At 39.0% G+C, this 13221-nt stretch overlaps 1 protein-coding gene across 1 annotated transcript; it reads right to left on the bottom strand.

The window, feature by feature from the left end:
- Positions 1-364: 364 nt before the first annotated feature.
- LOC131234938 (alpha-1,3-arabinosyltransferase XAT2-like) lies at positions 365-2974 on the bottom strand. The gene is made up of 3 exons (XM_058231942.1): positions 2606-2974; positions 1793-1867; positions 365-1561 (listed from the first exon to the last, which is right to left on the bottom strand). Exons 1-3 carry the CDS (start codon positions 2751-2753, stop codon positions 378-380), a joined length of 1407 nt encoding a protein of 468 aa, XP_058087925.1. The 5' UTR covers positions 2754-2974; the 3' UTR covers positions 365-377.
- Positions 2975-13221: the final 10247 nt, after the last annotated feature.

Below are 13221 nucleotides of genomic sequence, written 5' to 3'. Positions count from 1 at the left end.
CAATAGGCTGGATGGCAAATAAACATTACGGCAGGCCTTAGGAACATTTTTTATAATGGTGGGCATTCAATAACGGTTTCCTAAGGTGTGGTCCACCGGAGATTTTGGATCTGATTCATTATTGGGCTCATGCCCTAAAATGAGCTAAAAAAACAGATGTATCATACCACTTGAGCATTTCTCATTAAATAATATTAGAAAGATAACAATGTTGGAAATGCTCACCTCTAACTTTTAGTCAACTCACCTCAATTGCATTTCAAATTTGAGTTGAATTTTCATATATTTAGATTCAGCACCACGGGCATCACTCAAAAAGAACAACAATTTTAAAATTGATATATAAATGAAAAAAAAGAAGAAGAAGAGATATCAATCTAGCGATGGAGAAGCTTAAGAGCTTCTAACAAAGTGCTTTTAAACCTACCTACATCAAGCTTCACGTTTTGCTTATCTAAGTACACAGACCTAAGTGCTGGCCACCCTTTCCTCTTTACTGACATGGGATCCCTGAATATTGCATGGTCCCGTGGGAACTGTTCTATCAGTGTACTCTCCTCCTCTCCTATCTTATATTCCATGTACCTTAGCTTCATGTCCATTGCTGGTACACCAAAATCAAGTCTTGCAAACCCTTCCAATCCACCCAAAGGAACCACTTGGATTAACACTGCATTAGTTGGGAGGAAAACAAGATTAGTGAGGCCCGCCCCGTGGACGCCCATCATCACGTCGCATGAGTTCACAACCTGCGCAAATTCGGACATGTTCATCCCCAGATTCGCCTCCGTGGCCACCACTTCATACCCCAAGCTTTGGGCCATTTCAACTATTTCATGTTCATTGGTAAATGATCGGGATCGCTTGCGAGATATAATTAATAGGCGCGGTTTCTTTTCTTGATGATGGTCGAACTTGATTGCATCTGTTCTTTTTAATGAGTATGTGGTCCGTAGGAATCCGCGGAAATCGCACATGGAATACCCATTTGGCGATCGGGATGGATCGATGCTTAGCTCTTTGTGACTTCTGAGGCCCACTATTGTGTGTTCGAAGCAATGGATCGTGCGGTCCCTATCGAAGTCGATGATCTCATATCTCGATAATTGTTTTAGTATGGGTTTGTATCTTTTGATCCACCAAGATTTTGAATCAGTTACGAGGAATTGTACTTCGCCGTGGAATTGGTGGGACGTTACGAAAAGTGGGACCAGCACGTCGGTGAAATCATGGAAGAGATTGCCTGTATACCCTCCAATGGAGAAAACAACAGCGGGGATGCCATGATTTAGAGTGCAATTGGGACTCTCTTCATTGCCAACCATCGATCTCAACGAAAATTCCCGAACATTCCGCATTGCAATTTCATCACCCTTTCGAGCATAAGGTTTGATCTTCCAAGACTCGTTTCCCGCCAAAATACCAATTTGAGATGGAACAATGAAGATGTTAGAGGAATTGCCACGAATCCTAATCTCTCCATCCATTTCACAAAGATCTGATCTTGGGTCGGTAATGTTGCATATCAGCTTGCTCTCACGCATCGCTCCGGCCGATCCAGCTTCACAAAGGACGGGAAAAAAGGACATTATCAATGCATGATTATAAAGAAAAGCTAGACCTGTCAAACTCAGTGAGTCAACTCAGGTGAGTCGCCTGGTTTGACGTTTTTTCAGTTAATATCCTTCTTAATTCAGCAAGTGGTCTCAAATACGAGGCAGGAACTGAGTAAACTCGGCAAGTTTCATATTGTTAGCATTCTTGTTCCAATCCGAAATTTCAAATGCCTTACCTAATTGGGGAGAGCCGCTTTTGTTTTCAATCATCAACATGGATAAGTCCCCACCCATCGACAACCGCAGATTCACTGAAAAATCGACGGTGATCAGTAAAACTTCAATTACGCTTAATCAATTTTCTAACTGCACCATGTCCACTGCCGAGCTATATGAGCCATTGGGTTCATTCCGCTGCATGCGATCGATGATATGGGCCACAATTCATAACAATCATGAGATAAATACTAATCCAATGGCCGGGATCATCAGGCTATAGTTCTGCCTCTGAGCCCACACTTTCACATTATACAGTGCAATGAAAACATGAATAGAAGAGATTTATGAATCATACATGACATTAGGTTCTTTTCTTGCCCTTCATTCCTTATCGTAGGTTTCTATATCCGGCTTAAATAACTGAATGTATAGGGAACACAGACAATTCAATTGTCCCATTCCAAACTTATTTACAATGATCACAACTAGGGCTCATTGAATTGCTCAATCTAAATAATCCAACGGTCAAATTTAAGCCAATGATCATGTGTGGCCCACCTAATGGATTCTACAATAGCAATCTAATGGCCATGATCATTCGGCAACAGTTCCGCCCCAATGCCCACAGACACATTATACATTCTAATAAAATTAAGCATGCGAAAACATGATTAGAAAATACTTATGAATCATGAAAGCCATTGGGTTCACTGGCGGCATGCAACCAATGATATGGGCCACACCCATCTAACGGCCACGATTCCACCCAGTGTCCACAAGCACACATGCATTACACCTTCCAAAGAAAAAAATGATTAGAAGAGACTTACTAATCGGCCGAGGACTCAAATAAGGCCTAAACACGGCGAGAAAACTCAAGGAGATGAGCAAACACCCAACGATCGCTCCATATCCAATCTTCGTCTGATCGTAGCGGCCAAAGCTCTTGATGAACCGTACGTCGTATTGGACGGCCATTCTTCTCTTTCAAGATACAAAGATTAGGAAGAAGACCAGAAGCAATAGCCAGGCATTAAAACCTCTCTACATGGATTAAGGACACCTTTCAAACAAGCTGCATGCAATGGGGGATATACACTAGGAGTTATGGTATATATCCCTTTAATGCTTCCCACGTACTGCCTAATGAAATGGATGAAAAGGACATCATGGTTGACTGTTGACACAACCACCTTGTTTTATATACACTTTTGATGGTGTATCTGCCGGCTGTGGCCTCTTTTTAGAAAACAATCGATGCACTGAAGAGATTCGTACCAGTGTTTTTATAATACACGCGCATACACCGAGTCTTTTTCACCCATTTTTTGGGGTGAGGACTATCATCTTCTAACCACTCACTTGAGGGTGGTGGAATTTGGGTGGGGGGAGAAGTGGTATGGTACAATCACCTGCATGGAAGTTAAATGCAGGATGTGGGTCCTACATATGTGATCAGACGGTTCTGATGATTGCTTGACCATGATGATTATTAATGGTTGTGATTGTGGCAAGTGTAGGTCCTACCTTGTTGTGCACCAAGTTAGTTTTGTATGATATTCTAAATATGAAGTTTTCTGCACTTCCTCATGAGGCACGTGTGTGAGATCTGAGCTTTCCATTAGGTTGGCTAGACTGTTTAGATCTTCTGGTATAAAAATCAGGACATTTTACACCTAAAGTGGGCCACAGCGTATCGAAACAAAAAAGTTTAACAGTTAATTTACTCTGTACGTTGTGGCGCACCTGAAGAGTGAAATTGTTTGATTCTTTTAGGCAGAAGATGTAAGCATTATTTCTAGTCTCATGAAAAGCTCAGTTCTCTCGTACGCGTTTCGTATTTGCACGTGTGACTGCTTGTGGATGTGTACGGATCTACACGCGTGTGGAATTAGCAAATAAATGATGATGATGATAAGATAGTAGAAATCTAAACTAAGCCCAGACACCATTTTAACCATCTGGTGCACTGGCCTCAAATTAGGAAACGTGGCAGAATATGATCTTAAACACTGAAACGGGCAGCTCTGATCATCGGAAATTTTCTTCATGGCTTGATTCATAGTGGATCCCACAGAATGAACGGCTTGGATCATGAATACCGTGACACAGGAAAGACTTTCTGTACGAGGCACCATATGATTAAAGTGGCGCGCAGAGCACCAATTAGAGTCTCCTCCTCATCAGCGGAGCAGGATTGGCTACTCCCCCCTACACCAGCTCCTTGGCTGGTGGTCGGTGCTCTGTAGACCATGAAGTATGTGTTTCATCCATTCCGTTCATACATTTTTACAGATCATTTTATGATTTGATCCCAAAAATAAGACGGATATAAATCTCAGGTGGATCACACCACATGAAAACAGTAGTGATTGGATATCAACCATTAAAATCCTCCTAAGGCCCACCATACTGTTTATTTGACATCCAATCTGTTGATTAGGTCATACAGTCACAGATGAAGAGAAAAAACAAAGATCAGCTTGATCCAATACTTTTATGGCCCCCAAAATGTTTTTAATGGTTGACCCTCATTCAACACTTTTTCCTGTAATGTGGTCTACTGGAGATCTGGATATACCTCATTTTTGGATTCACACTGTAAAATGATCTGTAAAAATAGATAGATGGCATGGATGAAACACACACGTCATGGTGGGGCCCACATAGCACCGACCATCAGCCATTAGCTGGTGTCAGGAGGAGTAGCCAATCCGATTCCTCATCAGCATATGGTATCGCTATGGCATGTGGGGAAATGCTTCCATGATCCAAACCGTTCATATGATGGCCATCACCGTCGATGGAGGAAAACCAAGCAATGTCCCAAATTGGAGAATTTCAACCCTTTGATCATTGAACTAAGTTTATTTGAATATGGTCCGTTCCTTAACTGTTTTCTGTGGGCCTCTTATCAAAAACTTTGGATCTGCCATTCTTTAACAATCTGAGCAACCATCAATCGTTTTACATAAGCTCAACGGTTCAGATCACACCGTAAACGTAAGGGAAATCGCTTTTCCAAATGCACCGAAAGTTACGAGTGGCTGACAACCTGGAACTTGTTTATGGTTGGGTAGTCCAAAGTCCAAACACTACCTGTAAGTTACTTACCTGTATATTTTGAATAATTAATAAAACTTAAAAAGACATCCAAACAACCCCCAAGCTTGCCATGAGGAACCACCCTCAATGATCAGAGCCGTTAATCCTGTGGACCCACTTCAGATTTACCTTAGAACAAATTCCCCAATGGGCCATACATGGTTCACCAACTATGTGAAACAGTACAATTACCGAGGGTGGCCAAAGTGGACGGTGCAGATCCATGCTTTTAGGTAGTCCTGCGGATTACCAAATCTGTCCATTGTCGGTACGGTAGTTGGTGGGGTTCGAGTTCGACGTTCTAACACACACAATGCTAGCCGTTCGTTGGATGCATGATCTTGTCAGATTTTTTTCATCCCGCAGGGTTAAGACTCTTTGTTTTTTTAAAATTAATTTTCTTTGACCAGCCTCTCACTTCTCCTTTCCAGCATGACAGAATGACAGTAAGCTTACAATACTCTAACTGCTGCCACGTGTACGATAAATCAGAGCCGTTCAAAAGGTCTGTCTCATGTTGAAGATTACATGAGATAAAAATTGGGGCAATCCACTGACAATGTAATCTACACCATCGAATTCAGTGGAAAACCATTAGATCTGATTCAACATAAGGAGGTGGCCCATGTTTTTAGTGAATCAAATTGAATTTCATTTTAGATGATCTTCATGACTGTTCAGATCTTTTGAACGGTTCAGATTTTATATGAATATGACAATTTGTCAAAGAGGTGCTGTATTTGGTGGGTAATATGCAGACTTCCACAACAATACACGTTACAAACACCCACATCTGTTGTTTTCAACAATCTTGTAGTTTTACGAAGACAGTATTTTACTAGGGAATAATACAGGTCCTCGACCGAGGATATGCATCTTCCTAAGCTCCTTATTTTTATAAGTGGGGTCCATGTATTGGCTGATCGAGACTGTTGATCTGATTGTCCTGTGGTGGATGGCCACTACCTAAAATAGAGGCACTATCCAATAGCTCGACCTCGGATGTTCAGTTTGTACAAGTGGGGCCGTGGATCAGTGATCCAAGCCGTTGATATGATTAGTCGCACACTACATACCATACCCTTTAAAAATGTCTATGATTGGAAGATCTTAGCCATTGGATATTTCTCTTTAGCAATCTAAAGGTTACGAATTTTGATCCGGGAGATTTTTGGTGGATGGGCCATCCAAGGTGGAGTAAACCATATCAATGTTTTGGATACTGAACAGTGGGCTCCACATGTACAAAGTTAAAAAGAAAAAACCGAGGATACTTCATATCCTCGGGTCGAGTATCATACCATTCCTCTATTTTAATTGGGATATAATCATCATCTGGACAGTAGAGATTCTTAGGTTGTTTACGATATTAAAATGTGGTGTTTTTAAATGCGTTTGTTAGCTAAGTGGTGGGCCATTTGTCTTTCTCTTATTGCGTCTCCACCACTCTACACACAAAATAGGAAATATACTATCCTCGGTCGAGGACGTGGACACTATGCTCGGGTTTTCGGTTTATACAAGTGGGGCCCGTCGTTGATAGCCCATCCTACATTGGCCTCCCAGATTGGAGGATCCTATCCATGGCAACTTCTTTGTTTTGTTGTATTTCTCATCCAAGCTGTCTATTTTCAGGCCACAAATTGAAAGGATAGGATTGACTGATGGAGATTAGTTCTGGTGCCTTGTCTATCCAGGGTGGGCCCCAAAGGTCCAACAGTCTTGATGAAGTTCATTCAATCTTTTCAGTGTTAATAGCTCCAGTGGGCTTTGGTTTAAGCATCATTCAAAGAGCTTTCAAGTGGTACCAGAGCTTTCGTTATTCTATTTACATGTATTTTGAATTGTAGATGGGTAGATTGAGAACTTAAAATGTATGTGACTTATCCATGCCGTCCATCCATTTTACTTGGCATTTTAGGTCATGAGCCCAAAAATTAAGCAAATCCAAAGTTCAAGCGGACCACACTATAGGAATCAGTGGTTTATGTAATGTCCACTATCGAAATCTGTTTTATTCTTTGGGCTCATGCCGATGTTGATTTGTCATCTAACTTGTTCATAATTAGGGTTGGACATGAGTCAAGTTAGCTCAAAAAGCTCGCTCGACTTGACTTGACTTAGCTCGGATTGACTCGGCTTGAAAGTCCGACTCAAGGCAAGTCAAGCTTGTTTACTAAAGCTCGAGTTCAAGCCAAGTTCAACCATTGTGTGGCTTATGCCCTAAAATGAGCTGGTGGAAGGGATGAATGGTGTGGATAAGTCACATACATCACAGTAGCCCCACAGTTTTTACCCTTAGGTTTAGAGAGAAATTCAAACAGCCCCTTTCCCATCGCATTGATAATGCTGCAGAAATTACCGCTGTAAATAGTAATTAGTTATTTCCCAAAAACCAAACAAGCCTAAAGTGATTTTGAAAAAGACGTTGCGTGAAGAAGTTTGAAAATAAATAATTTATTTCATTTATGTCAAGTTTGAAATAACCTTAATGATTTTTTTTTTTTTTCAAAAAGTAGTATTTTATTAGTATGCACAAACTATTAGGTACGCAATTTTGAATTGGATGAATTTTTCAAAGATAAAATTATCAAAATTGATTTTGAGGATAGAAGTGATGAACTAAATGAATTTGAAAGTGAAAGATCTTGTGATACTTCGCGTGTCATTTGGAAGGATGAAACAATTTTCAAAGAATGCCATTAGGATACTAAAATGGTAAGTTCTTTATTTTATTCTCAAAGATGGGAAAATTGAAAATATTAAAGAGTTGAAAGAGTTAATCAAAGAAAATTTTGAAGATAAAAAAAATGCTTTCATCTGTGGTAGTTTTTTATTTATTTATTTATTTATTTAACACACGCACGCACAACCCCACACACTCACGCCGTGGTGGGCTTTCACCACCTATGGATACTCGAACCGTTGAACGGGTGGTTGAACTCCAAGAGTCTACCACCCGAGCAAAAGCAAGGATCCTTATTGGGTTAGAATACTTAAATCTAATTTACTGTGTTTTGATTGATCTATTTTGTTAAAATGAAATGCATGAACGATGGTATATCACATATAATTTCATGAATGAAGAGAAGAATGAAATATATATATATATATATATATATATATTATACTCAACTAGAAAAGCTTTATAAATATAGAGGAAGGTAGAAATTGTTTTCTTTTGTGTAACTATATTAATAAAACACCATGTATTAAAATATCACTGTGGATGGGGGAATAGGATTTCCAAATTTAAATCTGTAAGTGGAGATGTGAAAGTAAACATTGATAAATGGATGTTAATTTTTTTTTAAATGAATAGAATCAAGATATAATTATTATCTGAAGCCGAAGGCCTTAGATGAAGCATTTAAAGTTTGAATTTTGGCACAACTTTGAGTTTGACATGAATGACAAGGTCATTGACTATAGTTCTCACATTAATCTTGATTGCATTAATGATAGTTGTATTAATTGATATTATTCAAATAAAGTTATTTTGTTACTCCAAAAATGAAGAGGTGGAAAAGCTTTCGAGATTACTAGTAGTTAAAAGTCATACAAGGTTGAAGATAATAACATTGATAACAATTTTCAAAAGTCCAATTTAAGAAAAAAAAATTGTTTAATGTTGTAAGAAAATAAGACCGTTGAAGTCCATAAACAATACAAATGCGTAACATGCATGTACATGGAGTCTATGTATTAGAGCTAGTTTGGAATTTGGTTTTATATCTAGTATTAGATGTTAAGAGAAGAGATCCCTTCTCGACCACACAATAATATTGCAGAACAAAAAAAAGAAAAGATGCAAACCATAATATAAAGATTTATATGGTTCTCTTTCGATACGTTCGTGAATTTACTGATTTATGTTATGTGCAAAGGCAAAAAAAAATTTAAGTGGCTCTTAATACAATAATGGCTCTTTCATTCTCTCATGAGAAAATATATGTTACTCCAAATGAATTAGAAATTACATAAAACATGGTATGAAATTAGAAAATTGTCATTTGGGGCGCTGCCCCTTTACAACTTCTAATGATCTAAGCATAGAACTTGACTACCAGTAGTGTTGGTTGGATGAACAATAAATGTATAATGATGGGAGTAATTGGTTTGTCCTTATATCTGTTGTTTGATGTCTTCAATCCCTACATGGAGTAGGGGTCTTGAGTGATCGACTAGGCTGATCGTTTGATTGAGTGAACTTTGAATTATACAAATTAGTCTTTGGACAATTTTGGACATGATCGGTTGATCGAAGGGTCGGGTGGATTGATCAAAGAAATTCGAAAAATACTTGATAACTTGTACCCTTTTATGCTTGTTCGAGTAATTAAATATGTAGCTGTCAATCGATCAACGGTTACTCGATTGCTCGATGCTTAGATTAATAGTGCGCACAATTTTACGTAATTGCACGAATTGTTTCTCTTTCCAAGTGTAACACTATAAATATGGGTGTAATATGGTATTATGGTATGATTAAGCGAGTTTTAATGTTTCTAAAAAAATTTTGAAGGGTGGCTAGCGTTTTCTAAAGAGTTTTGCATTTGTAAGTTGATATACTTTTCGTAATTCATTTATTATAATGAATTTTATTGTTGGTTTATACTATAATTTATTCTCACGAGGTTTTTCCACATATAATTCATGTATTCCTGTGCATAATTTATTGCGTTTATCTTTCATACGTTTGATTTGAATTTAAAATTTACTTCTACGGCCACCTACCAATATCTCGATGGAATAGTACCTTTCTAGATGCAAGAGGCTTTGATTTGGCTTTATGCATATTCATGTGTTATGTCATATTAGAACTTAGAGAAGCCCGTTCAATCTCTCTGGCGTTGATATGTATCACTTTTTAGAGGTTTGTTACTGCACGCCATCAAGTGGTCCAAGCAAAAAGGGCCTTCAGCCCTGTTGTATCTGTGTATATCCTCGGTCAAGGAGAGTAACATCTCACCCGAAAGTAAACCTTGTTTGGGAAAATCGAAGGGAGGAGAAAGCCAGGTCCGGGACGCTTATACCCAAGGAATTTTGCCAAAGGAGGAAATATGTAGTAATGCTAGGGGAGAGCATTGTGTACCATACTCATGCGTACCACCAGTATACATCTTCCCATGCATGCATATCAATCTAGACTGTCCAAATTATGCACTCCACTGTTCATAGGGATAGCCGTAAGCTCAAACCGATCTGATGATTCTGCTATACAATAGATGGCCATTGAATGGACGGATAAAGAGAATTGTTGTAGACAATCTACACGTTGCCCACTAATCAAGTGCTTAGGAATCCAGTACTAATCCTTCCTGCTTATTAATGCGGGAATTCATACATTGATCCGAGGTGGGCCCACCTAAGATCATCAAAGACCATTAGATTGATATATATATATTTTATTACTTTTACACACGCATGCACACCAACACACACTCACGCCATAGTGGGATTTCACCACCCATGGATACTCGAACCCTTTACCGGGTGTTGAAACTCCTGAGAGTCTACCACCCGAGCAAGAGCAAGGATCCAGATTGATAGAACTCATTGTATCATGCACATTCTTTTTTTGCTATTCAAAAACTGGACTTATACATCGCAATATTTTGATATAATTAATAATTATAATTTAATTTTTAAAATTAAAATTTATTAAAAATTCATGTGAATGTGTTTGACAGCTTCCATTTAAAATGCATTGACAAAAAAAGAAAAAGAAAAAAAATGAAAAATAGACAGTTGTTACATAGGAATCCATGTGAAATGAGATTACATGGTTTTATTATGATTTTAAATAATAATAAAAAAAAAAAAAGGATTTTTATTGTATTTGATGTGAATTGAATTGGTGTGAATTATTAGTTATTAGAGTATTGAGGAGAGTGTATTTGACGTTAACGCATTAATTCCAACCATTCACACCTATTACGTGCTCCCAAACGATCCTAAGTTAGGTCCACCAACGATCAGCCAAGGCTAAAGGATGGTTGGGCCCAGATAGCCCTTTTGCCACACTGAGGAAGTGAGCCTGGCATAAGATGGATAAAGGGGCTATGTTACACGTACGAGATATCTCAGCCACTCATGAGGTGGGCCAAACTTGTCTGAGCCGCATGCCATTATCCCATGGCCTATTCATCAGACTCATCTACCATCAGGTGTGGCACACATGCGTTCGGAAGAAACGTTGGAAAAGAAACCAACGGCCAATATTCAACGTCTACGTGCATGTTGATTGTGGTTACTACCTGATGAATGGACCACATCTATGCCACATGTGTGCTGAGAATCACTAACAAGAGATACAAACCACTTAGTAATCTATCTCAGCTAGTGCAATGTATGAGCTTTGAGTTCTTCTAACAAGCATTTCTAACCCTACCAAATGGAACTTATGGCCTAACATTTGTTAAACCCACACGTGTGTACAACAATAAATACACACGCTCCCACATGCTAATGCTCCCATGTGCAACATCCAAGCCATCCATCAGTAGGGTACCACTAAGTAGACTCCCTATGCGGAGAATCAGGTCGATCTATCATTCAGGTGGCCCACAATCAGTTGAACAAATGTACGGTTGTGAAAAAAATTAGCGAAAGTTTTCTAACCAATCCTCTTATTTCTAATATCATGGCTCACACACTGAATGAACCACCTTTATTTTTATAACATTTACACGGTTGATGGGCCCACCTAATAGATGGCTTGAAAATTTCACTTGTCTGCCTCTTGCTAGCTTATGTGGAGTGTACGTTAGCTGACTTGTACAGGTCCAAATAAAATAAGAGCGCCGAACCAGCTATGTGGGTGAGACCCAGACAGTAGGGCCCACCCCGATGTATGAATTGTATATACACTCCGTTCATCTGTTTTTCCAGCTTATTTTAGGACATGATTCCGAAACTGAAGCAGATAAAAATTTCTGGTGGACCACACCATATGAAACAGTGGTCATTGAATACCCACCGTTAAAAACTTCCTAGCGTCTACCGTAATGTTTATTGACCATCCAACCTGTTGATAAGGTCAAAAATATATGGATTAAAGGAAAAAAAAAATAAATCAGCCTGATCCAAAACTTGTGGCCCACACATGGTTTTTAATGGTCAATAACTACTGTTTATGTGGTTAGTTCACATGAAATTTGCATCTGCTTCGGTTTTGGGAATAGGGCCTAAAATAAGCTGGAAAATCAGATGAAACATAGTAAAATCGTAAAATAAAACTGTCTAGGAATCTCTAGACAATTCTACTAACTCTTGATATTTTATATACAAGAAAAGCAATAGAAAAAAGAAGAAGATGAAGCTAACAACCATATGCATTTACTGTTCAATGGGTCCATACATTTGCTATCTTGACCGTCCATCTGAAATTTGACTTCATCAAATTTCATCTCACTTCACCAAGTAAGGCCTTGGGGGGCGTTTGGCACATGGGATTAGATAGAATTAGGTGGGATTGACATGCAAAAATCACTTTTTCAAAACCTACCCCTTATTTGGTAACTTTCTTTGTTGAAGTTGGTTAAAAGCTTTGGATACTACGCCTGATGAAAATTTAAATGGAGGGGATTCTCCCAATCCCACGTAATTTATGACTTTAGGATGGAATTCCTCCATAGATTTGAGCCGGAGAAAGTATCAAGCATCAGAGCGGATTGTGTGACGGTGTATTGGGGTCAGCATCCATCCATTTTAAAATGAGATCACATTAGGTCGTGAGCCAAAAATTGAGACAAATCCAAATCTCAAGTGGACCACACCATAAAAATCAGTGGGGAACATGATTCCCACTGCTGAAACCTTCCTAGAGCCCATCATGATGTTTATTTGTCATCCAAACTGTTCATGAGGTCACATAGACTTGGATGAAGGAAGAAAACAAATATCACATTGATCCATAACTTTTGTAGCCATACAAATGTTTCAACGGTGGTCACTGAATCCCCACTCTTACCTCTCGTGTGGCCCACTTGACTTTCTTATCCAATTTATTTTTGGTTTCTTATACTAAAATGAGCTGTCAAAATGAATGAACGGAGTGGATTTCTCACAAACAACATGGTGGCCCCACCTAGCATCCCTATGCACCAACTTCTGGTGGAGCCATATGGTAGAAAATCCACGTATGGCATCTTCATTGTCACCAACACTCCATATGGGTTTCCAAACACAGTATCCTCCATTCATCCAGGATAGGATGAGGCATGCTCACCTGCGCACGTATACACCTTTGCACAAGTGTCATGGGTGTCTAATCCGAACGGTCCATGTTATGCAGAATCCCATGAAACCTCAAGGGACCAATTTTCACCCGGATATA

The sequence above is a fragment of the Magnolia sinica genome, chromosome 19 (genome assembly GCF_029962835.1).
Source record: "Magnolia sinica isolate HGM2019 chromosome 19, MsV1, whole genome shotgun sequence".
Classification (NCBI taxonomy): domain Eukaryota; kingdom Viridiplantae; phylum Streptophyta; class Magnoliopsida; order Magnoliales; family Magnoliaceae; genus Magnolia; species Magnolia sinica.
This window is presented reverse-complemented; position numbering and strand designations above follow the sequence as displayed.